This window comes from Lissotriton helveticus, chromosome 3_1 (assembly GCF_964261635.1).
Source record: "Lissotriton helveticus chromosome 3_1, aLisHel1.1, whole genome shotgun sequence".
NCBI lineage: Eukaryota > Metazoa > Chordata > Amphibia > Caudata > Salamandridae > Lissotriton > Lissotriton helveticus.
This window is the reverse complement of record NC_136061.1, coordinates 1378684618-1378711610: the sequence shown is the minus strand read 5'-3', so window position 1 is coordinate 1378711610 and position 26993 is coordinate 1378684618. Positions and strand designations below refer to the sequence as shown.

Sequence of the window (26993 nt, the reverse complement as noted above, 5' to 3'; positions counted from 1 at the left end):
CAATCACGGATTGACTACATTTTTGTCTCCCATGATCTTGCTCAAACGCTTACTGCAGCAGAAATTGGCCCGATTCTGCTCTCGGATCATGCCCCTGTTGTAGTTAGCCTTGATGTGCTCCCTAAAATTGACGGGCCCAGAAGATGGCGCTTTAATAATACCCTCCTCTTAGATCCTAACTTTTCTACTTCCTTTACTGCATTTTTTGATAAATTTTTTCTATTCAATGATGTTCCGCCCACTCCGAAACACACTGTTTGGGATGCTTTCAAAGCAGCCTCACGCGACTTCATTATTAATTATGTTGCAAAGAAACGTAGATCCGCGCGTCAATCAACTAAAACTCTCCTCACCAATATTAAGCGATTGGAACACGCCTACTTTACATCACATTCCAAAGATAGTCTGACAGCCCTAATTGCTGCTAAGCTTAAATATAATGAAAAATCTACTGAAGATTCTTCCTTATATTTACTTAAATCAAGTGCTAAATTCTATGGTGGTAGAAATAAAGCTGGGAAAATCCTTGCCAATTACCTGAAGGTCAAGCATAATAAGATGAATATTGAATCTGTTTATGACTCTAATGCACATTTACATCACAAAGATGCTGACATCCTTGCCACATTCTCCCGCTTCTACGAGACCTTATATACACCGGACACCGAACCCTCTCCTCATTCTCTCACTCATTTCTTCTCAACCATTCAACCTCCTTCACATTTCCCTCTTGATCTATCCTACTTGGAGACTGACATCTCACAGAAAGAGTTACTCAGCGCACTCCAGCATCTTAAACCTAATAAAGCTCCTGGCCCAGTCGGCTTCACTGTCGAGTTTTACCTTCACTTCTCCAAATTACTGATCCCAAAATTGCACTCTCTTCTCCATTCCTTTGCGGATTTAGGTGTCGCCTCTGGATCCTTTTCAGATGCGCACATCTGCTTAATACCTAAACCTGGCAAAGATATCCAATATTGCAAGAACTACAGACCTATTTCCCTTGTTAATATTGACTATAAAATTTTCGCTAAGTCTCTGGCAATAAGACTAGACCATTTTCTACCTGACCTCTTAGGGGAGGAGCAGTCTGGCTTTGTAAAAGGTCGTTATATCACAGACAATACTAGGCTTTTGTTTAATATTCTATCAAAATCATCCCACCTCCAACATTCCCTTGCCGCCATAGCCTTGGACGCTGAGAAGGCATTTGACAGGGTTGAATGGCCTTATCTCTTTCACACTCTCAGTTGGTTTGGGTTTGGCCCAAAATTTACTTCCCTGGTCTCCTTATTATACTCTCATCCACGTGCTGCAGTTTATGCTAATGGTCAAATATCTCCCTACTTTGACCTTGGTATAGGGGAGTCCGTCAGGGATGTCCCCTTTCACCCTTTCTTTTTAACCTTGCTTTAGAACCCTTCTTATCCAGACTACGCCAGAATCCTGAAATCCATGGCTTTCAGACCACGGATTCCTCCATTAAACTTGCTGCATACGCGGATGATATTTTACTCTTCATCTCTAATCCCACGGTCTCTATTCCTGCTTTCTTGGAGGAAGTGCGACAGTACTCCTTTATCTCTGGCTATAAGCTTAACAATGATAAATGTGAGATCCTCCCTCTGACGAAATTCACCTTCAAACCTGACTTCAGCGCCTCTAATTTTACTTGGAGCCCCTCTCACATTAAGTATTTGGGATTACATATCACCCCTTCCATCCACGACACTGTTTCCCTCTGCCTTACTAAATGCACTCGGAAAATTACTGACCTCACAGCTCGTTGGCACCCTCTTTACTTGTCTTGGTGGGGTCGCCTAGATACCGTTAAAATGATGCTATCCCCCATTGTATTATACACTATCTCTAATATCCCTGTCTCTATCCCAGCCACATTTTTTAAGAAAATCCATTCAGTTTTGTCCTCCTTTTTATGGCATAAAGCGAAGCCCAGAATGTCCCTTGCTAGACTCATTCGCTCCACCTCTGAAGGAGGTGTTAATTTTCCTGACTTCCCGGCTTACCATAAGGCTTTTTTGTTGCGCCAGGCTTCCTTTTGGTTGCAAGACCCTGACTCCTCCTCTCCTCTATGGTCCAAGGTTGAGCGCCTCTTCCTCTCCCCTTTTTCTTTTGCTGAATATATTTATTTCTCTCGTAAACCCCTTTCGATACCTTCTCCTATTTATAAATTTACTGTCAAACTCCTCTTATCTGCTAAATCTCCCCCACCTACGAATATTGGCGATTTCCTCTTATCCACTATCTGGCACAATAAATACCTTTTAATTCGAGGTAAACCCATTTATTGGAGTTCCTGGAGGTCCAAGGGACTGATTTGGATATAGCAGCTCTTTTCACAATCCACCTTCTTGCCTTTCCACGCCTTGCGCTCCACCTTTAAATTACCATCCTCCTTTGCTCCCAAATATCTCCTCCTTAAAGCAACGGTCATGGAGGCCTATACGAAACTCCTGTCGGCAGCCCCCTCTTCTACTTCACCTGACCCCGCTCCCCAACTTCACTCCATCCAACTTCACTCTATTCTGCAAACTCTTCCTAAAGCTTCTGTTATTTACAAGCACCTCCATGCACATAAACTCCCCAGACCCAAATCCACGGTGGGGGAGCAATGGGAAAAAGACCTTTCTACATCATGGCCATTATCCTTATGGGACAAGATTTGGACAAAGGTTCGTAAAACTTCTAGATATGCATCCTTGACTCAATCTCTATTTTTCATATATAATCGATTGTTCCTTACTCCATTTACCCTTCACAAACGATTCCCTACTACACCCGATACATGCTGGTCCTGCTCCTCACCCAATGCCACTCTTTTTCATATGCTGTTCCTCTGTAAACATGTACATGCCTTTTGGTTACAAGTTTGGGCACAAATCAATGTTATTTTTCATACTAGTATCCCTTTCTCCCCTACTCATGTCTTTTTGGGCAGTCTCTCTCCTTGTTGGGACGAGACTGACCTCTATGTTCGTGTTGTTGATTTATTACTGGCTGTCGCATTTCCACAAATAACTATTAATTGGAAGTCTTCCTCTACTATTACTTTCAAAGCATGGTGGTATAATGTTTGTCATAATCACAGACTTGATACTGCTTTTGTTTTTCCTGCCCAGATGGCAGCTAAATGTGTAGATTTATGGCTTCCTGTTACGACGTATTTGGATAGTTGTACAACTCGTTCCTATCGCCCACAACCTGCTCAGCAGGAAGTTTCCAAACCCCCTTGATGCCCTTTTTTTCATTCCCTCTTTCTTTGTTAACATGATTACTTGCATAATCTCATTTGCATTTACTTGTATCTTATATTTGCTATACCCTTTCCTTCACTTTTACTGCCCATGATAAGCTTACTGTTATTTCCATATTTACATTGTATTTTGCTTTCTCTTCCTAGATTACCCTTTCTCTTCCCCCTTTTGTTTCCCCCATAATTTCTTTATTGTATTATGTATTCATACCTTTCATTATGACCAATAAACTTTTATTGAACTAAAAATAGCTAGACATATCACAAATTACAACAAAATTAATATTTAACCCATGTTTGCCTGATTATTATTACCAACAGGACGAAGGTGGTAGATTTACTAACCGAGGTTCTCAACATGCCAGACATTTTGTTACATGCTCTAAAATCCCAATATCTGAGTGATCGAACACTGACCAACAACCAGGTACAAGTGCTGGGCAGCTGCCGCCGGGTCCTTTTGAACAGACACTTTTTAATGTATTTTTTTAAGACTTCCAGGCACACATAGGCCCCACGGGAAGGGGTTGCAATAGAGATTGCCAGGGTTACTGAGGTAGCGGTGGCGGAGGCATGGGTCAGGTTTCTATCAAAAGCCGTGTGAACACAGATTGGAAGTTGTGCTGACATACACTCAGCGTCTTTGGCGCCGGTAAGTAGATATCGTCAGATACATTATTGTGTAGGTGCAATGTATTGGTGGGCTCCGCACCATTTATATTAAGTGTTTGATATGTTTATTTTCATCAGAAGTCAACGAGTCCCTTGGTCTTTATCGTGTTGTGCATTGAGTTCGAGCATCGAGCGAGCATTGAACAACTTCAGTGGTTTTACATTCTCAGGTAGGCCACTATATTGGCGTTTTAGATTTTATTTAGCCCTGTTTTACGTAGGAGTACGCTATATAGTACCCTTGGTATTTACAAGGACCTTGTTTGTTTCAGTTGGCGAGTAGATCCATTCAGCCAGGTACCCTCTTTTGTGTTGTGTATCTCTTCGTCCCCTTTTCTTTCCTAAAAGTTTTCTCATTGGTGATGTTATCACTGGGCACTTTTGTGTTTTTTCAACCACAACTTTATCCACTTTTTCACGAGTTTGGAATGACATTCACCATTAATTCACCATTAGATCCACGTATCACATTGTGGATTATATCTGTTTAGACATAATTGGTGATACATGACATGACAGAATATTATGACCCGCCACAGGATTCGTCATCACCTATAGCATTAGTAATTTGTTGTACAGTATCAGTATTTGTACTGTTTATCCTGAAACGTCGTTTTTTGCGTTCACAGATTACCCCTGAGGAAGACCATTGTCCTGAAATGCATCGGGCACAAATGCTCATCAAGCAATTACTTTGATGAAAGATTAATTTCAATGTTCAACAGAATATATTGGTTTCCATGATTATAATGAACCAGTGATACATTCATTGTTGTTGTATTTGTTCAATGAAATTATAACATACACTGAATATATGTATTAAATAAGAGCATGAATTGCTGAACAACGTGTTTGAAAAAAATTGTTTTTGAATTTATGATGCTGTTGGTATTATTTTTGAAGATATAAATTGAGAGTCCCTCTGGACTATATTTGCACAGTGCGCAGCATGTTCTGCCACTCGTGGCGGTCTTTGTATTTCTATCAAAAGGGCATACACGGAGAGACAACCTGCAGACAGAATTAAGAGTGGAAGAGGGACCGTACCATACAGTACCACTACCAGACATGGCTCTAGTTTTCAATTTGCCCAAACACACACTTTCAAACTCCGAACTGTCTGTGCTTAGGCTCAGACTACACTTTGTACCCACCACCAGCCAGGAGATGTTCTCCCTTAGGACGGAAATGTAAAGATTTTTCTGCAAAAGTAGACTCAGACACTTTATCTTTATTCTCGGTCACAAGATGTGATGGATTACATCCATCATGTGCATTCAATCCTCCATCACAAAGGATCCCAGGGGAAATCACAACATTTGAAAAAGTGATTACCAGAGATTTTGACTGCTTAAGTCTAGCACAGATACATAGGTTACAATATAATACACAAAGAAGATCAGGCTCTAAAACACTACAATACAATCATAACATAGTGGTCAAAACAGCAGACAAAAGTGGTAGTATCTTACTACAGGACAATGATACATACTTCACTTCAGTTCTTAACCAGTTACCTAATGAAAACATTACATTAAACTAAAAGGTGATTCCCCTCGAAGATATTCTGGAACCTATCATTAACACCACAAAGGAGGCAATGGCGAAGGGATTCTTGGGCAAGAAGGAGTTCGAATTCCTAACTAAAAACAACCTATGATAACCACTGTTTATACTCTTCCCAAGGTTCACAACAACTGGAGAATACACCAGCCAGACCAACAGTGTCTGGCTGCAGTTCCATTCTGGAACTGCTTTGTCAATATTGATTTATTTCTGAAATATATTATACCTGAAGCACAAGTTACTACTTGTGTAACGATATATCTGTAAGAAACATTAGTTAGTGATAGATTACTTACCTTAGAATATTCCCAGGTGTCAGACTGGATCCGGAAAGTTTTTCGTCAGCAGTACCCCTGCTCGTCGTAAGGTGGCATCGTGCGGCTCCGCGTCCGTCGCTGGCATCGTATGCGCCGAGATGACATCACGGAGACTACTTAGGCGCCACCCATGCGCACTGATGTCAGTTCTGTACACGACTTTCCGCGCCAGGAACGCAGAGCCATGCAAGAAACTGAACACTGGTGCCATGAAACTAGGGCCCTGAAAGGGATGACCTTAACCCTAGAAATCAGTTCGCAGAACGGGGGGGATGGGTGGGACGGTAAGGAATCTATCACTAACTAATGTCTCTTACAGATATATCGTTACACAAGTAGTAACTTGTGCATCTGAAAGAGGCTCGTTAGTGATAGATTCCTTATGTTAAAATAGATACCCCAGCAATACCAACCCCGGTGGTGGGTCTGCGAACAAGATTACACTAGAAAGTCATGGAGAACAGAACGGCCAAAGAAGCCGTCTCTCCGTATTTGACTGTCAAGGCAGTAATGCTTGGTAAACGTGTGCAGCGAGGCCCAAGTAGCTGTCTGACAAATGTCCTGCAAGGGAACGCCGCGTCCCAAGGCAGTAGTGGCTGCCGTCGCATTGGTAGAATGGGCACGCAGCCCCACAGGAGGCTCCTTCTTAGCCAACGAGTAACATGCTTTGATGCACAGAACGACCCACAGAGAGATGGTTCGTTTGTGCACGGCCAACCTTTCTAGGCGCCCACGTAGCCAACAAAAAGTTGGTCATCAATCCGGAACTGTTGTGTCAAAGGGAGCGCACATCAGATAGGTCAAGACAAGATTTAAGTCCCATTGAGGCATTATGAAAGGCACGGGAGGAAATGTGTGCGTAATGCCTTTGAGGAAACGATTAACAACTGGGAACTTAAAAAGAGAAGGCTGATCTGGAAGCCGTAGAAAGGCAGAGATGGCCGAAAGATAACCTTTGATAGTGCCCAGAGCAGAGCCCTGCTCGGCCAAAGAAAGAAGGTACAGAAGAACCTCGGAAAGAGGGACAGAAAGGGCATCCACAGCCTTCGCTGTGCACCATGCCACAAACTTGTTCCACCTGCAGGCGTATACCATTTTAGTCGAGGGACGCCTGGCTACCAGAATGACATCACAGACCTCAGGAGGAAGATCGAAAACGGTCAACTGTCGCCGCTCAATCTCCACGCATGGAGGTGGAGGCTGGACAGGTTCGGGTGAAGGACCACCCCCTGCTGCTGCGACAGAAGATCCTCCCGAAAAGGCAGTCGGATCAGGGGATTGATCGCCATGCTGAGTAGCTCGGGATACCAGTATCTTCATGCCCAATCCGGAGTCTCAAGGATGACTTGGGCCCGGTTACGTCGAATCTTCTTCAGCACTCTGTGCAGAAGTGGTATAGGCAGAAAGGCGTACAACAGACCACAGCTCCACTCGTGACGAAAAGCGTTGCCGAGCCAGAGCCGCCTTGGCAATTACAACGTGCAAAACTTGTGACATTGCGCGTTCTCTTCTGTGGCGAATAGAGCTAACCAAGGTTCTCCCCACTGCAAAAAGAGACCTTGCGCCACGTCCGAGTTCAGACGCCATTCGTGATCCATCATGCACTGGCGTGTGAGTTCGTCCGCCCTGGATATGGAGCCGGGACTCCGCCGGAGACCAGAGGCCCCTGATATCCGCCTCTCCCAAGTGGCCCCCCCATCGCAAGAGGGACACATCCATCACTACTGTGTGCTCCGGTTGGGGAATGGAGAGGGATCTGCCATTGACCCAATCGCGATTCGTGAGCCACCTCTGCAATTGTTGTGCAGTGCTCTCCTAGATCTGGACATGATCACACAGGTTGCCCTTATGCTGTGCCCACTGGAACTTCAGGTCCCACTGCAGAGCCCGCATATGCCATCTGGCATGTTGCATTAACAGGATGCAGGAGGCCATCAGGCCCAGGAGCCGGAGGGTCATCCTGACTGAAACCCGGGATAGAGGCTGAAAGATCGGAATCATAGCCTGAATATCCCAGACTTGCTGCTCGGGAGGATAAACCCGAAACTGCGTCGAATCCAGAACCGCTCCGATGAAGGGGAGCTTCTGACAGGGACTCAGGTGAGACTTCGGCACGTTGATGGAGAACCCCAAATACAGGAGGTCTGCCTTAGTCTGGAGGTGAGAGACGACTGCCTGGGGCGAGCCCACCTTCAACAACCAATCGTCGAGATAGAGGAAGACTGGAACCCCTGATCTGCGCAGATGAGCTGCAACCACCGCCAACACTTTCGTGAATACCTGTGGGCACTGGTAAGGCCGAAGAGGAGCATGGCAAACTGAAAATACTCTTGGCCTACCGTGAACCGCAGGTAACGCCGGTGGGCCGGCAGGACGGGGATATAAATATATATGCGTCCTGCAAGTCCAACGCTACCATCCAGTCTCCAGGGTTGAGGGCAGCCAAGACCTGAGCCAGAGTCAACATCTTAAACTTCTCCTTCCGGAGGAAGCGATTGACGTTCCTGAGGTCCAAGATGGGGCGCAGGCCCCCTTTCTACTTCTTGGGGACCAGAAAGTAGTGGTAATAACAACCGCGTCCTACTTTTGGCCCAGGAATGCGCTCGATGGCCCCCTTGGCCAAGAGAGCCATGACTTCTTGTTGGAGAAGCGCAAAGTGATCCCCGACATGCAGTGAAATTGAGGTGGCATGGCTGTGGGTGCAGACTCTAAAGGGAGGGAGTAGCCCCTTCGGATGATTTGTAGCACCCACCTGTCCGAAGTGACAGAACGCCAGTGGAGGAGGTGATGGCGAATCCTGTTGCCCACCAAAGCTCGGACTAGGAAGGTTTAGAGGTGGATGCTGCGGGAGCGGAAGTGGACAGGCCCACGCGCTGGTCCCCTGTCCCGCCACAATGCTGAGGTTGGTTCTGCGAAGGCTTTTGGCTGAACAAACATGTCGGGGTGCACCTTCTGTGGCCGCAAAAAGAACGAAAAGCAGACGTGGCCGGGTGCGTGGTGGAGAGACCCAAGGACTCGGCCGTAGCCGGGAGTCTTTAAAACACTCCAGCGCACTATCTGCCTTATCCCCAAACAGGTGGGTACCATCAAAAGGCATGTCCATAAGGGAACTCTGAACATCCCCTGAAAACCCAGTGGACCGTAAGTAGGTGTGGCGACGGAGGTCCACTGTGGTGGAAATCACCCTACCCAAAGATTCCGAGGTGTCCAGTCCACACTGTATGGCGAACTTTGCTGCATCTTTCCCCTCAGCCACAGCTTGGTAAAGCACTGCCTGAACTTCCTTCGGACACAGAGGCAGCGGCTGCCCAACCGTGTCCCACACAGCACGAGAGTAGTGGCCCAAGAGTCATGCGGTGTTCACCGACCGCAGCCCTAAGCTGGCAGAAGAAAACAGTTTCCTGCCAAACTGGTCCAGCTTCTTAGATTCCTTATCCGGCGGGGCGGTAGGGAATGCGCTTTGGAAGGTGGAGGCTTGGATGACCAGGCTCTCCGGAGTCGGGTGGGTCGTGAAAAAGGCAGGGTCACCCGGGCCAGGTGATGACGCCTGGCCACGTTCCTATCCACCAGAACCCCCGTGGCTGGCCTTGACCAGGTGCCCATTAACCCCTCTGTTAACGCCTTTTTGAACGGTAGCAGAGGCTCCATAGAGCTTGCCCCCAGCTGAAGGACTTCAGTGAGGAGATTAGTTTTTAGAGTCACCGTAGGCAGGTCAAGGTCAAGGGCCTCAGCTGCTCTACGGAGCACCACAGTGTATGTGGTGCCCTCCTCCATGGCCACAGCAGGGGAAAAAGGAAACCAGGCTCAGAGGAGAGGTCAAGGCCACCTGCATCCTCCGACACTTCTGCCCACTCCTGTTCCGAGTCGCACTGCCGTGCAATAGGGTCCTCAGACGCTACCCAGTCGTCTCCCTCCTCCATTGCCCGTGGCACAGGCTGTGGCGGCGGGGAGGGACAGGGGAATATAAATGGTCCAATGGTGCCGGGAACTGTGCCGGTCGGCCCAGATCTGGCTCCGTATCCCAGTTAGGGTCCAAACGTGGAGCAAAATTGTCCGGAAACCCGGGCAAGGGGAGAGGTGGTACAAATGGAACCCACTGCGGCACCGGAACAGAGCCGTGAGAGGTGCCAGGGCCGTAGCTGCCGGTGGCGGACTGGCGGCGCCAGGGCCGGAGCCGCCGGTGGAGGTCCTTGCAGCGCCGGGTCCGGAGCCGCCGGCAGTGCCGGTACAGGAGCCGCCGGCAAGGGAGGGCCCCCCAGGTGGGTCCGCGGGGCCTGAAGGTGCGCCGGCGGGAGCTCGAGGCCTGAAAAAGCAGTCCATGGCATCAAGAAAATGTGGCACCTGGGCCGGAGTCGCCGACGGACCCGGATAAGGTGGGTAGGCCGCGGGGCTCACAGGCTCCAACGGAGCAGCGGGAACGTACCCCCGGCACCCTCGTCCGCGTCCGGAGACCGACGGGGGATGTCGGAGAGCATAGGCGCTTCTTCGAATTCTTCTTATGATGTCTCTTACCCGATTCAGAGTGTGAGGACTTTAACCCCGAAGAGCGATAATGATACCTCCGCGGTTGGTCCCTCGAGCGACCCCTGGACGGACGGACGCAAAGATCGTCAAGGAGAAGATTACCTGGGAGGAGAAAGTTGGCAGCACCTGGAACACGCAGGCAGTCTCTCTATCTTTTCCCATTCCCCTTTCCCCCTCGTTGGTGCCACGCTTTGTATATTCTGTTTGGCAACTACGTAGGGGATTTGGGACCTGTCGTCTGCTTCTGTGGAGACTCTGGCACTCAAGGTAAGGGTCTTGAGAGACACTAGGGTACGTGCTATAACGGATCTGCGCTTGCTGGCGCGGAAAAAGAAACATCTGATGTCAGCGCGCATGGGTGGCGCCTAAGTATTCTCCATGATGTCATCTCGAACGCATACGACGCCACCGGCGGACGCGGAGCCGCACAATGCCACTTCCGACACGCAGGGGTACTGATCCCGGATCCAGTCTGACACCTGGGGATATTCTAAGGTAAGGAATCTATCACTAACGTGTCTCTTTCAGATACAAGTGCCTACATTAGGGATAGAGTGGACAGCATATATTTATACAGCATATATTGAAGGTTTTATTTTTGACAAAAAATTACAAACATTAGTAACCATGGATATCCTTCAATGATCATGAGCAATACCCCTGGTTGCCAGTAGGTGGCGTTGTTCGGTGCCACGTGGTGTCGTCCGCACCTGAAGTGACATGCTCAGTGCCTAAATAGGCGCCACCCCACTCAGACGTCATACTTATTTTCACGTCTTTCCACGCCAGAGACGCGGAGCCACGAAATATAGTGACCACTGATGTGGAAAACTAGGGCCCTGGAAGGGGAAAGCCCTGTGCCTAGGAATTTGTTCGCATAGCGGGGAGGTTGGGTGGGTTGGTAAGGAATCTCTGGCTAGATAGAGTCTCTAATAGATAAGGCGTTAAAGAAGGTAGGTAACTTGTTCATCTGAAAGAGACTTTCCTTACCTTAGAATAGATACCCAAACAATACTTACCCGGAGGTGGGTCTGCTGACCAATTTCACAAGAGGAAGTTCTGCAGGACCAAAAGGGTATAATGCCCATGCCTAAGGACCTGAGTGGCCAGGCAGTAGTGTTTGGTATATACATGAGCAAGGAAGCCCACATTGCTGTGTAGTAGAAGTCCAGGACCGGAACTGTGTGTGCTATTGTAGTGGTTGCAGCTTTAGCTCTGGTGGAATGAGCATGCAACCCATCAGGGGGCTGCTTCTTAGACAATGTGTAACAGACTTTGATACAGAGCACAATCCATTGTGAGATGGTCCTCTTCTGTACTGCCTGACCTTTCTTGTCTCTGACATACCCCATGAAGAGTTGGCTGTCCACCCGGAACTCTCATGTGCAGTCAAGGGAAACCGACCACGCTCTTTTTGGTCCAGATGGTTAAGTTGCTACTCTTCCTTACAGGGATGAGGCGGATCGTAAAATCCAGGCAGAGTGATGTACTGGCTTGCATGGAAGGGAGTAACAACTTTCATTAGAAAGGAAGCTCTGGTACGAAGAACCAGTTTTTCTGGGTAGATAATGGTAAAGAAGCTTGGAGGAAATTGCTTGAAGCTCACTGATCCTCCAGGCAGATGTTATAGCTGCAAGTAAGGCTGTCTTGGTGGTAAGGAGCATAAGTGGACAATTGTGCAGGTGCTCGAAGGGAGCACACATAAGGAAAGTGAGGAGGACATTGAAGTCCTACTTAGGCATAATGACTGGGGAAGGTGGAAACAAATGTTTCAAACCATTCAGAAACCTATTTACAATGGAGGATTTGAAGAGGGATGGCTGGTCAGGCAACCGCAGAAAAGCTGAGATAGCAGTAAGATAGCCTTTACGAGTGCCCAAAGCAGAGCCCTGGCTGGGCAAGGGAGAGAATGAAAAGGAGAACCTGAGAAAGAGGCAGAAAGGGGATCAATCGGTCGTTCGGTACACCATGCCACAAATGTTCCCCAACAACTGGCATACACCGTCTTGATAGAGGGATGCCTGGCTGCCAAGATATCACAGATGTCAGGTGGAAGATCAATAGCTGTCAACGGCTGACACTCCATGTCAATGCAAGAAGGCAGAGTTTTGATGGGTTCAGGTGGAAAACCCTCCCCTGCTGCAACAGAAGATCCTCCCGGAGGGCAGCCTGATCGGAGGACAGATGGTCATGCTCAACAGCTTGGGATACCAGACTTTCCAAGCCCAGTCTGGAGTCACAAGGATGACTTGGGCCTGGTCATTCCTGATCTTCTTGAGAACTCTGGGCAGAAGTGGTATGGGAGGAAAAGCGTACACAAGGCCTGAACTAAACTCTAGACGGAAAGCGTCTCAAAGCGAGAGCAGCCTTGGAAACTCCAACATGCAGAACTGCAGCCATTGCGAGTTCTCAGGAGTGGCGAACAGATCTAACCAAGGCTCTCCACACTGCTGAAAGAGAGTATGCACCACCTACAGACAGAGATGCAATTTGTGATCTGCTAGACATCTTCAGCTGAGTTCTTCTGCTCTGACTTTCAGAGAGCCAGTCAGATGTTTAACCACCAGGGAAATACCCTGACATTTCAGCCATGTCCAGAGATGCAGGGCTTCTTCACAAAGGGCTCACAAACTCACCCAGTTTGTAGCAGTACCACATGGCGGTGGTGCTGTCCATTAACACCTGTACTAGCCTTCCATTGATGGAGGGTAGATAGGCTTTCAATGCCAGCCGAATCGCCCGGAGCTCCAACAGGTTAATGTGGAGTCCAGATTCCCCTGAAGACCAGAGGCTTATGATATCCACCCAATCTCCGGCCACCCAATCTCCGGAGTGATGCATGTGTCACCACTGCCATATCAGGCTGGGGAAGGGAGAGCGGTCTGCCACTGACCCAATTGTGATTCGGTAACCACCACTGCTGATCTTATTCCGTTTTGAGATCTGGACCATGTCGGAGAGATTTCTCGGATGCTGTGCTCACTGGAACTTCAGGTCCCACTGCAGAGTCCTCATATGCTATCAGCAAGTGCCACAAGTAGAATGCAGGAGGCCATGAGGCCCAGAAGCCTCTGTCAGCCTCACTGAAATCCAGGATAGAGGTTGAAATATTGGTGTCATGGTATGAATATCCTGGACTCGCCATTCGGTAGGATAGGCCCAAAACTGGAAGAAGGAAGAAATTGAGAGAGCACAGGTCGAGGATATGAAAAATACCTCTGTGCTTCTTGGGCACCAGAAAGGAGCGGGAATAAAAACCACAACCTACTTCTGGTATTAGCACCCTTGGCCAAGAGAGCTGTCACTTCCTGGCGGAGAAGGAATTAGGCTGTCCTCCTTCAGGCATGGAGGGAGATGCAAACTCTAAGGAGAGGGAGTAGCCCCTTCAAACAATCTGAAAAACCAAACTGTCTGATGTTATGGACCTCCAGTGGGGCAGATGATGGCAAATCCTGCTGCCCACTGGATGCACAACATGGTGTAAGGGCAGATGAGGAAGGTTTGGAGGTTGAGGATGCTGGACGATGGTGGACTAACCCCACCGCTGGCTGCCTGACCCAAGGGCCTGTAGATACTGCATTCCCGGCCACGCAAAGGCTGTGAAGCTTGTGCCCGCTGTGGCTGAGTGGGTACTGACGTGGCTGGAAGCCCCTTCAGTGACCACAAAAGTAACAAAAGGAAAATTGGGGGTGGGGAGGGACCATGGAAATGCCCAAGGATCTGGCCGAAGCCCTGCTGTCCTTAAAAAGCTCCAGTGCTGAATCCACCTCGTCACTGAAGAGACGGGAGCCATAAAAGGACATGTTCTAAAGCGATGCATGGACATCCCCAAAAAAGCCAGTTGTCCTCAACCAGGTGTGGCGTCATAAAGCTACCATTGATTAAACTGCTCCACCCAGTGACTATGCTGTGTCTGGTCCACATTGAATCATGAACTTCTTTGCATACCTCCCATCATCAACAGCCTGGAAGAGTATGGCCTGGGCCTCCTCCAAAACCGTTGGCATCACCTTAACAACTATATCCCAACAAGAGGGGGAATAGAGGTCCAAAAGGCACGCAGTGTCGAGGCACCAGCAGCAAACAAGGTGCAGGTCCATCACTGACATTGAGAGGTGGCGGGCGCCGCAGGGCGTGAAGATGGTTTTCTTAGATGACATTCCTGCAACACCAGGAGGCAAACATCACAAAAACTCTTGACAAAATGTCAAAACAAGTTACTCAAAAACTGACTAAAGGGTAGCTCTTCCCAGATCTGTGTCGACCAGAGCGGAAAAGAAAAGAAATTACATCAGCGCGCGGTGGTGGCGCCTATAAAGATACCGCACATGTCACTTCTGGGGTGGCCGATGCCATGCGGAGTGGAACAATGCCACCTACTGGCTTGCAGGGGTACTACTCAAGAAAAATTCAGATACTAAATTCCATTTTTATAGTGGCTCAAACTCCAATCAAAGAATATCTAATTCTCAATGAGCCTACATGAGATTTCCTTCCTAGACCTCACTGTCTAAGTCTTAGACAACAACTTCTTACCACATTATCTTGCAAACTGACAGATGGGAAATCATTGCTAATGTATAAAAGCCATCACCTGGGAACCTTAAGGGACAAACTCACGTAGGGACAATTCCTCAGATTACGGTGAAACTTTACCAGGATATCAGATCTATAATCTATGCAATATGGTGTTCCAGCAACAAAATATAGGTTTGTCAAACCATACAGTAAGTGAAGAGCAGGATCTTTTAACATCATAGTTATTAAGAGTGACCAAATGAGCACGATTGGTAGGAATTTGGGCCACACTATGGATGACAGTATGCAAATCACTGAAGTTGTATCTCTAGATTAACAAAGAAGCAGTTTGACAGCTACGTTAGCACTCTGTGAGTGAAGATGGACGGAGGGTTGTAAAATCCATTGACTTTGGACTGAATGGGATGAAAGAAAGGGGCCAACAGGACATCCCGCACTGTAAAAACCAACATTCCAATGATGTTTCCCTCTTTTACAAATGTTGCGGTTCTCTCCTGGCCTGCTGCCTTGTAATCCACCACTAATGATATTCATCCATTAAGATGTTTTGCCCTATCGATTACTTAGCATGAAGATTCGCCATGAAGGTCCTCCACCCCAATTCTCCCGCTTTGTGACATATTCCTCAACATGACAATTTGTCATTGGTTATTCCTCATAATTGTTTAACATGAACACAGTTTATTAAATTCATTATCTGATCAGCAGTTTTGTCAGCTTTGATTTCAGAGACTGACATTTTCACAGGATTTTCAGCCAGAAGCATTAAAATGAATATCTCCAGTCACTTGAAAGGTCAAATATGTGTATCCTACTTACCCGTTCATTAAGTATTGCCTTTACTGCCTTTTCCACTTCTATTGGATCGTTGATATTCACAGTCCAAACATATGGCTTCCCGATGTAAACTTCAGCGTAAGGATGCTGGGATGTTAGCTGCAAAGAGAAAAAATATAGATCCATGCCAATAAACTTGAAAGTTTCAGCACATTTTTTTATTTTGCGTTGTCACTACGACACCTAAAATGCAGTTGGACACCACAATGACCAGAGTATAATTTGATGAAGAAAATTAATGCTTTGCATTTTTAGTGTTTAAAAACTCAATGAATATAGAAATCTTTGTCAGCATCCCAGAGGAGAGCCAGTTGTCTTTATTGTATTCTATTAAACACATCTGTTTGGGTGTCCAATGGAACAGCATGCAAAGATAAACAGGACGGTGACTTTCCTGCCCAGTAGTCCTTCAACCATTGTGGATATGAGGAACTGCTTCTTTCCCTGTTCAGGTCCACCTTTTGCACTAGAACTATCTGGTAGGTGGTAAGAGAAATTCATAATGTCTACATTCTCAGGTATACTTTTTCACTAATTCAATGAATACCCTCAATGCTCCAATGCCATGGGGTACTGGATTTTACCAAGGAAAGTGCAAATGTCATCCCCAACCTGATCATTTCAAACTGGCCTAACCTGGAAATTATTTTCCAGGTTAGGCCTAATGGTGGAAACTAGACAATGATCAAACATGTCCTTCTTCAAAACTGAATGCTTCTTATAAAAACATGATGTGGTTGGTATAGGCTTCCAGTGTTCTGCGAGTCATTAACTCATACTTCTGGCTAGACATCAGGAAAATCCTCCACCGCTACTGCAAAAAGGCATTGAACACTATCTCTCTTTCTCAGGAGCTGGGAGTATTGCATGAATGCTGGAACACACTGTAGCAGGATACGCCTAAACATCCAGTTTTCAGTTTGGACTGGTGACGTGGCTACCCACAGTGGGAACACAAGGTGGGCACCTCGTTATATAAAAGCATAATCTCATTCTATATTCCCACTGTGGGATCTACTATAGCATACGTTCTATAAAAAATGTCAGGAGTCACATCTTGACCCAAGAAAGCATTAGCAAACTGAGTTTGTTTCTGTGTAACATAATTCTAAGCACCCTTTCTAGCTATCTGTTAATAATGGCCTTAATTTTCTTTTAAGGTATGACATTCTCAGGATATTGAGTATATTGTATGTGGTTTCATGCTGAGCTTGAGGTTTTAACTCCCACAGACTCCTAATGTAACATTTCTGGAGATTAAAGTGCGCATAGTGAATAACCAGCCATAATTGGAGTGCAGTAGTTTTGGGGAGCCCTGGGGGAACCAGTGGTGAGTAACAGTACAGAGACAAGATACTGCCTAGTAGCCACTGTTCACCCCAGGAGCCCATTAAAAGGGTTGTGTGTGTTTGACATGTATAAATGATAGGGTGTCAAGCTTGCCCATGAACACAGAAACGGTGTGAACAGATTTCCGAGAAGGAGAGATCAAGATGACAATCTGTTTGGCTTAACATGGTCATTCCAAGCCTCAAAAAAGTGATTCACTGGGGGTATTAGGTGGATTATTCCGGTGCACATCTCTGTACACATCTGTAGAAGACAAAAAGTCACAAAACAAAAACTACAAACAAATGCTCGGACAAATGTCTGTAAATGTTGCCTTTTTTTCTCATATTAACCACATGCGTGCGGCATGATTCCCCCCCGTACGCTGGATTTTGCAAAAGCGCACTTTGCATGACGAGCTGGGCTCGTCATGAGCGTGCCAGGAGGCTACCTCATGACGAGCCCAGCTCGTCATGAGCGTCGAAGGGGTTAAGCAGTATTAGTGGACAGACCTATGTTTTACACAGTGTTGACTAACAGCTTATTGGTTTTCACCAATACAGTGATTTTTTAAAATCTTTTCATAGAACTATTTTTTACAAAAACATTTAAAAAACGGCTGCTAGTTTGTTGACGTGTGAGCGCACACAGATGGATGACATTTAATGTTTTTGTAATAAAATTTTACAAAAACATTAAAAGATAGCTGTCAAAATATGTGCTAGAATGCAAATACATACGCATTGGAAGCCATAAATTAATGGGTTAGAAGCCCATTCTAAGATGACCACCTATGTATGCGCATGCAGAGGCAGCCATATTGGAATGGTTTCAAAGCCAGTTCCGATATGGACTCTCATCAATCAATCGCATGTGAAGCAGAGTATTTCAAGTGGTGGCAAGGACCAGGTTACAGTGTATGGGGAGTAGCTGGGCCCTCAGAATGTCAAAACTGGGGTAATTAAAAAAAATGTAAAAATGTCCCAGCTTCTGAAGGGGAGAACTGTTTGGGATCAGTGCTCTTTGTGCGCGAGCAGAATACAGACACTCACTGTGAAGGTAGCCAATTGCTCAAGAGGACTGAGACAAAGTTGTATGCAGCAGTGGGAGGAAACAAATTGAAGTAGACCTTTCCTTGTATTTGAGGGAAGGCTTAAAACACAGCTCACATTAAGATATGGTATATAGCACACAACATTTCTACACCTCCTGTCCCCTACCAGAAATAGGAAAGCTCGAATGGTTGAAACAGCTACTCTAAGGAATTTAGACTCCATTTCTGTAGAGTGAAGTTGTTAGAAGGCCCTGCCCTTACATCCCCAGCTGCATTTGTATCAGGATCCCTGATACTGATTTTCGGGTCTTAGAGTACCTTTACCTAAACCCGTCTGATGGTAATTATGCCTGGTTAAACAAAGAGGGGCGCACCAAGCACAACCCTCAAAGAAGCAGACAGCTACTGCTCCTACCTGGAATTAACACAAGCAGAATTGTGGCAGCATACTCGTTTTGTGTTTAGTAGTGATCAGTAGTGTGAACAGGCTTTTTCCGTGTCAGAGGAGCAGTGCCTACTGGGCTATTAATAAAAGTTCTGTGGCTGAGTAGTTAACTCATCCTTGGCTTACACGGATTGAGTGTATCGCCGGACAGCGAGTGATACTTGTGTGTGCCTACTGGGATGTATGTGAGACTGTGTATGGTACATAACAGGGAGTTCTATGATTCCCGTTTTGGAAGCTCACGGCCTGGAGAAGCTTGAGGAGGTGAGGACTGCAACACCCAGACAGGAGATGTGGAATGGGGTTGGAACATATGCGCTGGAGGCAGGGGAGCAGAGAAATCTCTGTTCACATCAAAGCTCTCTGATTCCACGAAGAGTTACTGGTCAGTGGAGCCTTGGCTCATTGTTAGGGAGATGGTGAAGTTGCTATGGCTGGCATTGTGAACCAGGGAATCTTGATAGAGGGGGAAGGCTTATGCTTGGAAACTTTGTGAGACATATTTCAGTGGAGGCGGACAGTGAGGTATGATCCTCGGGTCCTCCCTTGGCAGTGGTGAGCATCACTAAGAACTAGAAAGACTCCTGCTGTACCAGATCACCTTTTGACAAAAGACAGGGCAGAGGACAGAGCAATTCAAATGAATGGGCATCGATAACCTCAGTTTTGAAGGATCACTAAATAACGTTTGTGCCTGGATTTAGACTAAAATAGTGAGACCTTGAGTCCCACACTTTAACAGCACTCTTCAACAGGAGAGACCACCACAAAGAGTTCTAGCTGCTGTAACCAGGACTATGATAAAGCTCTGCTAGTGTTCTTGCGGGGTGAGGAGCCCTCACTCAAAGTAAAGACCTCTTGCTCTCAGCTTGGAGCACCAGCCATCTGCCTGCGTGCCACGACCCGTGGGCCCTATGAGGAGGAGAGCGAGGTCCAGCAGGTATCCTAGTAAGCGCATCCTGGTGAAAGTAATGTGAGGTGCCTGGTCCGGTCAACATCTGCAAAGCCAAGTCGGCAACACCCATGTGCCAGGAGATGCCACCGCGAAGTAAAAGCCATCGCCCTTGTGCAGAGCCAGTCAGTCAGTCACCCTGGTATGCCAGGAGGGGGCCACAATGAAGTAACGGCTGTGGACTTTGAATGGAGGAAATCAGTGACCCCTCTGTGCCAGGAGCGAGCCACCCTGGGGGCTGGCCGTTGCCTTGGATCATCATGCCCAGGATGTTCTGAGGAACACTTACCCATTGTGAGGGACCATGGAGAAGGATGTCCACCTCTCACAATGGTCTGTCGGGAGACAGAGAAGGCCGGAAGTGTCATCAGGGAAAAACTGGAGATGGTGCGGACACTCAGCATAATGAGAATGGCTACTATTTGCACTTTGAGACTTGCACATGTGTAAGCCTTACACTTACCTTCCCCAGAAAGAGCCTTGAGCTGCTCAACCAGCGCTACCACAGGTTCAAAAGCTGAAAGAGGTAGTACTTGGACCAGTCTTTCTCGATCCATCGTAGGAGGGGCCCAGGAATAACTGGAAAAAAAGCCGAAAGCCACGAAGTTGGCCCCAGTGACTGCCTCTAAAAAGATTCTAACAAACTCCCATATGCAGAATGTTCTCTGTGAACATTTTCTGTTTTGATAATACCAGCGAGGATTTTTAGACATTTACTCTGAACCCAATGCTGCGGCCACGCGTGCACAGATCATCGTGAAACCGAGGAAGAGGAGGACGGCAGCCCGGGGGCGCCGCAGTCAAGGTAAGTTTTTATTTTTTTAACCTTTAAAGTATATTTCATGTAATTCTTCCTAAGGGGGATGGAGGCGGGTGGCGGAGCGGAGTTTCCACGGAATTGATTCCCAACTCCATGGGCCTCCTCGTAGTGCCGCTCCGCCAGCTCCGCCCAGGCTTAAATTTCAACCCGCTCAAGCTCCTAACGGCCATTGTTTTACTAATTAGAACATTCTGCCCTTTTGTGGCAGAATCTCGAATAGCTTTATAGCCAGCAGTAGCTGGGCTATCCTTACCGTTAAAGGTCCGCTCCCTTGTTAAAGGCAATCTCCTTTGGCTTTTAACACTGGAGCGGGTCTTTAATGGCGTGTACAGCTGGGCTATAAAGCTATAGAACAGAACGTGATATGACTTCTGTTCTGGTTTGAAATAGCCATTCTACTAATGGAATGAGTATATTAAAATATCTGGTATTGCAAAGGCCATAACATGGGATAAGGGATAATGGCGGCATTTGAAAATTTGGCAATTACTAAACGTCCAATTCCAGAGTTCGTTGAAAAATAAAAACCCATCAGTGGGAAACTGTAAAGTATTGCAAAACGATAAGGGTCCCTGCAGAATGTGAAGAGGGCACCCTTACTCTGACATATTCCTCGAATATTCATTTGTCTTTGGTTGAATAGAAGGCCCTGAAGGGTTGAGGCCCCTACTCCATCGCAAAGGTTTCAAGGATCCTCCGTTTATATTGATACTGCAGGTGAAACTACATTTCCGCATATTTGATGCGTTGAACTGGACTTTAGACTTAATACGTTGAAGTAAAAATGTGGTGAAACAAAATGTATTCAAAACAGTTTGTAAAACAAAAAAGAAAGCGTGTGCAAAACAAAATATTGTTACTGGAGTAACAACGAGATCGGATTTACAGCACTGTAAAGTCTAACATTGGCAACATTCACCTGCACCGCATGAGAAAGATGCATTATACCCCTTTTTCTCCTTGTTTTGTTTACATCAGTATAAATGAACGAGGTTCTAAAAATTTACCTGGCTGGAAACTGCATAAAACAGACACTCTGCAGCAGCTTTCTGGACGGCGAGTTCTTGATGCCGGGGAGCGTTTACATTAAGAGATGGGAGACAGTTTCTGTTTTGGTCGTAGCGTAGCTTAACGCTGGTCTTGACTACTTATATTGCCATTCCCCTTATACTGAACCAAGTTTAATATGCACAACAAACACCACCAGAAACACACCATGGAGCAAAAGCTGAGAGGTTCTCAAGTTTGTCAATAGTCATAAGGTTTCGCTTACCTCGCGCAGGGTTGGTTTGCCTTTAAAAAAATCGGTGTTTTTGCTGCTTTTTGGAGGCCAAAATTTGGGATTTAAAAATGCACATCCATTGGCAATAGCTTCAAGAGGAGCAGGGCCTTCGTAGGGGAACCCAAGACCAACAAACAACTGCAAAATAAAAATAAGACTTTGGGAATCGATAATGATTTGATTAACAAAGCTTTGCAAATTGTACAACGTCAAGCAGTATAAATTGATGAACATCTAAGAAGCAGCGTTAATCAGACCTTTTTACATTCGGAGTTTGGTACCTTTACCAACTTAACACAACACAGTTAGGACACAACACAGTGCAATGAGTAACTCTGCTTGGCCTCTGGTCGTTATTATGCAGACAATTACCTCAGAGGAATGTATTTGAGTTCAAGCATTAGCACATGACAATAAAGATAAGAATACAATACAATATGATTCCTAGCCCAATTTAAAAACATGAATAATGTAAACACAAAAAAATAAATAAAAATGCACTTAGGGAATCAAGGTTATGACTTTTTAAAGTTTTGAGGCAAAATTGTTATAAATATCCATAGGAACAATGGATTTTTAAAACTCACCACTGTTAGTCTCTGTACATTACATACAAATGGACACCAGAGGGCACCCGTATACCAGAAAAAGACCACAAGGAAATTTTACCAGCGAACTGCTCTGCTTGACAGAGGCCATGCGGTCAGGGACAGATCTTTGGCACACTCCACTGCTTTCAAACTTCTTAGCAAGGCCTAGCTTTAGGGCAGTGCGACTGGTGCGGCAGCACTGGGCGCTGACCTATGGAGGGCGCTGTGTTTGGCAACAACTTATGATTGGAGAGGCGAGGGGCACGTCTGACCAGTGTTAGTGAGAGAATCCAAGGAGGCCGTCATGGGATGTGAGGGCGCCAAAAGTGATTGTCGCACCAGGCGCCGCCAGCGCTAAAGCCAGCCCTGTTCTCAGTAGTCGTCTGGGGGACCCCAGTCACAGCCTCATGAGGGAGACAGACCTCCCTGGGAAGAACAGATCTATCATAACAGATGTTCTCCATCCACCTATCATGGTGGGAATATTTCCCTCTCTCCAGTGCTTAAGTTGTAAAGCAAACAAGTGCCAGCCAGGGCTGTTGTCGGGTTGGCCACAGCAGCTTGCATCACACATTGCCCCTGCTATGCTGCCAATGAGAGTAACAACACAACTACTAACCATCACACTCTGTGACAATTCACACTATCTCAGGGCCACTAAGTAGAATAATTGTTTGGGGAGCAGGTAATAGTAATTTTTAACGTATATTGAACTGATAATTAACTGTTACTGTGGTCATCTCTAAATTAGCCAGACAGCACCACCCTGTGGGAAACTGTCACAAGCTCTGGTGTCGACGAATAAGTGCTGGTGCCGAGCACAGGAAACCACAGGCTCAAATTAAGCACTGCATCTAACTGCTGTATAAACCAACTGTTTCACAATGTTAAAAAAAACAGTTTGATCTACCAAGGACGTATTGTGCTGCGAGATAAAGTATCAGCTACCCGGACGTCAGACAACTGTCTGTTGTGTACTCACTTCATCTAATAACAAAAACTAGAAAAAAAAAGAGTAGGGCCTCCCTGCCCCTGATTCCTGCTAAAGCCCTCCTCCTGGCTTTTGCGCCCCAGAGGAAGTAAACAAGAGATTAGACAGATGAACCGTGGAGACCATTTTCTGTGCCTCGGTGCAAGTGGAGGATAAAGAGTACTTCAAGTGTCTATAACTAGAGTAAGGGAGGGTCATTCCTTTTGTCAGATGTTCTGCCAGGACCTTTTGAAGATTGAATGACAAGATACCATTTTATCCTGTTCATTAACCAATGATTGGTGGATGCACTACGACTAATGCTGTTAGAAGCCAATTATTACTGAATCAAAGGAGAGAGTGAGGACTAGGTAAGCTAGTCCGGATCCCCACTTTTATATGTCAAAATCAAAAAGGACTAGCTAAGTTACGAAGGAAAAGACTCAAAGGAGTACGTGTGTCAAGGAAACCAGTAGGTTTTTTAGAAAGCCCTCACCCACCAACCTAGTTGGTGGCATGCTTCATCATCGGGCCCACCACAGTGGCACCTAGCGTGCCCCGGGTGTGCTTCGACGCCAGATTACTGCGGAGCTGGTATACTTGCTGAGTGTGCAGTGTAGTGAGTGTGAAGGTGAAAATTCCGGGCGCCGCAGAAGGACGACAGGTCCAAGGAGGAACCAGGCCGACAATTTCGGTCTTTTTCTCTGCCAGGCGACCCAAGGAGGCTTTGAACAGCAAAATACTGTCAAAGCGAGAGGGACTCCCCCTCTCACCCATATAGCACCTTAGGGAGTGCTACACATAGTAAAATAAACACACTCACTATAATTTAGTTTATTTATTTAACTCACTTTTACACATACTCACTTGGTCCTGAGGAAAGCCTGTTTTAAATTAATAAAGGCCAGGCTGAAACATGTAGACCACACAGGACACTGGAGGTCATAATCCATACTCCAACGTGTCCGTCTGCCTTTTAATACACCAGCAGAGACCCAGTAAATTAAAATATTGTTTTACCCTCGGGTGCTGGGACCATCTGCATGGTTTTTTAATTTTCACCTTCACACTCACTACACTGCACACTCAGCAAGTATACCAGCTCCGCAGTAATCTGGCGTCGAAGCACACCCGGGGCACGCTAGGTGCCACTGTGGTGGGCCCGATGATGAAGCATGCCACCAACTAGGTTGGTGGGTGATGGCTTTCTAAAAAACCTACTGGTTTCCTTGACACACGTACTCCTTTGAGTCTTTTCCTTCGTAACTTGGCTAGTCCTTTTTGATTTTGACAGTTAGAAACCAATACCCAACTCCCACCTTCAATAGTCACCTTTTAACCCTACTATGTAACCTTTCCCTGAGACACTCATGTTAAAAGGAAGAAGTTGCGTCCCCTGCCCAGTCACTCCAAGGCCCCTCTCAGAATCACCCAATGTGGAAATGAGGAAACACCCCGTTTTCCAAATCTGGGAACAGCTTCCCCTCCTGGTGTAGGAAGAGACAAAAGTCTGTGGGACCTTTCTAGATGAAAATGTTTCTGTCATTTGAGCTTCCGTTTGGGATCTTCATCCAATTTTACATTACATGGTCTGGGAAACAGGCACACATACTGTGACATTGAATAGCAGTGTCACAGTACACAGAGTCCTGAATACCAGCAAAACCAAAAAATGGGGTTTCCATTGCAAAATGCTGCCATTCCTACCATCCAGGAAGAAGCTGAGCCTCTGTACCCCCAACTCACAAATTCATTCAAAACTAAAGTTTCACTGACAACATTATTCACAATATATGTCAGACAGGCTGGGCCTGAGGACTGACCAGAGCAATGACCGTCATGTTTTTTTAATTTGTGCTCTCAGTTGATTCACCATTCCACTTCAGCTGAGCGATCTTTGCTCTTCAATGCTTAAATCTGAATGTACTCATTGGTAGGTGGAAGAATGTGAGGCCTGAACCTGTTCAGTATGCCCAAGATAACATGGTATGCCAATGATAAAGCTACCACTGCTAAGCACTGGTTAAAGGTCCTATAGTTCATTTGAGAAAATGTCAGCTGCAGAACTCAAAAGAGATAGCTTTGTGATTGCTTTTTCAAGCTTTCTATATAGGTTTCTGAACTTAGTGTCAGAAGAAGAGTTATCCATACTTTGGCAGTAAGAAGCAGAGTTTCATTCAAACTTCTAAGTATGTTAGATTGGCCACAAGCTTAGTGGAAGCCCATGCAGCCCTGATCTAGCAGCTGTAAGCAATGCCATTTACCTAGATGAAAAATCTGTTTCAGGGATAATTTTTGGATCAATTGCAACTTGCAGATCGAATCAGAAGGCACGGCAGTAAATTACCAGAACAGTGGGGATTGCAATAATCATACGACAAGTTTAATGATATGCCTCCCATTAGACCTCTGTCTTTCATTGATAAAATATGGCAAATGTAACACAATTTCTCCAGTTGAAAAAAACCGATTCAGACTACTTTGTGTCGCAAGGATCCATGCTAGGTCTGTAAGAATCAAAGACCCCATGACCAAAATGCATTGGGAAAGGAAACAGATCATATTCAGTGGTGCAAAGCTCTCTAGCACAAAGGCTGCAGAGAATCACAGACTCAGATTAAGATAAACCGCTCGGGAAATCTTGGATCCTATCCAATCAATATTATCAGAAAAGAATGGGAGAAGCTCTTTGCAATGTCCCAAGAAGGAACAGGATAGAAGACCTACTGGGACCCAATAGGCTTTTTGCCACCCTGAGGATCACTGTTAGTTGTTCTTCTGCTGTATTAAACTAGGTGGTGATTTGAAAATCTCTATAACTAACTCTGCAGCAGGCCTACAGAACTGCCCACCAGTAACATTTCCAGCGGCATTCCGCTTTGTACAGTTTTTTCATCTGGGTATCGTGGTAGTCAGTCGGAAGCTACTCAACAGATATTTATAAGAGCGTCAATAGGTATGACACCCCTGCAAGTCCTCTGTGATCCATGCCACTGATCTTGGCCATGGAAGGAGTCCTTGCATAGGAAGAGAACAGAGCCCTCTCTGTTCCTTATGTGGTTCATGAACTTCATTTGCTCCCCCACACAGTTAGAACAAGGGTCCAGGAGTGAGAAGACCTCCTCCATCTTCAAGGACACCAAAATCTATCTTGACAGCAGAAGAAAAAGTCTGATAAAAAAAATGTTGCAGCTGCTGAAAAGCAGAAGGTGCATGAGCAGGATGCTTCCCAACTTCCATCATGATAATTCCATCAGGAGAAGAAGGTAGTCACAGAGAAGAGGGACCCACTAGTGAGGACTCCAGAACATAGACACTTGGCAAACCCAATATGTAGATCCTGGCAAGCACTCTGCATGCAGGTCAACAGCAGAGTGCCTGGTGATGGCCCAGTTTAAGACTGTTTGCCCACAGTAGGTAGTTGGAGCAACAACAAATGGCAGCCAAATGCATGCGAACAGTGACCTCGTAAACAGCTCAGCTAATCAAACATGTGGCAATAACAGGGCAACAAGCCTTTTGCACAGCAGAAGGCATGCTATTGTTTATACTAAAATGACATGTATTATATACTTACACACACATTTATATTTTTTTTAATCAGCAAAACAATAAAGTGGACACTCTAGAATATGCAGGTGCATGAAATGATGTATTTAGTGCCTGGCAGTCGGCATCAATGCATTTTTGCATCTATACACCAAGCTTGTAACATGACTTGGTTTAGTACAAGTCGGATTGGGAGAAAAACAACACTGTAGCTCAGATGGCTTAGAACCATTCAGAGAGATTCTATCTTACATAGCTTTACCGGAAAAAAAA

The 26993-nt window shown here is 46.1% G+C and overlaps 1 protein-coding gene across 2 annotated transcripts in view; it reads right to left on the bottom strand.

Annotated features, from left to right (window-relative positions):
• Positions 1 to 26993, bottom strand: part of MGAT5 (alpha-1,6-mannosylglycoprotein 6-beta-N-acetylglucosaminyltransferase) — an 863195-nt gene that overhangs the window by 70113 nt on the left and 766089 nt on the right. For both annotated transcript variants that reach the window (XM_078682019.1, XM_078682020.1), the window contains exons 13-14: positions 21603 to 21749; positions 15712 to 15828 (exon numbers count right to left, since the gene is read on the bottom strand). In XM_078682019.1, coding sequence (XP_078538145.1) covers positions 15712 to 15828; positions 21603 to 21749 — 264 coding nt within the window. The remainder of the gene's footprint in view (positions 1 to 15711; positions 15829 to 21602; positions 21750 to 26993) is intronic.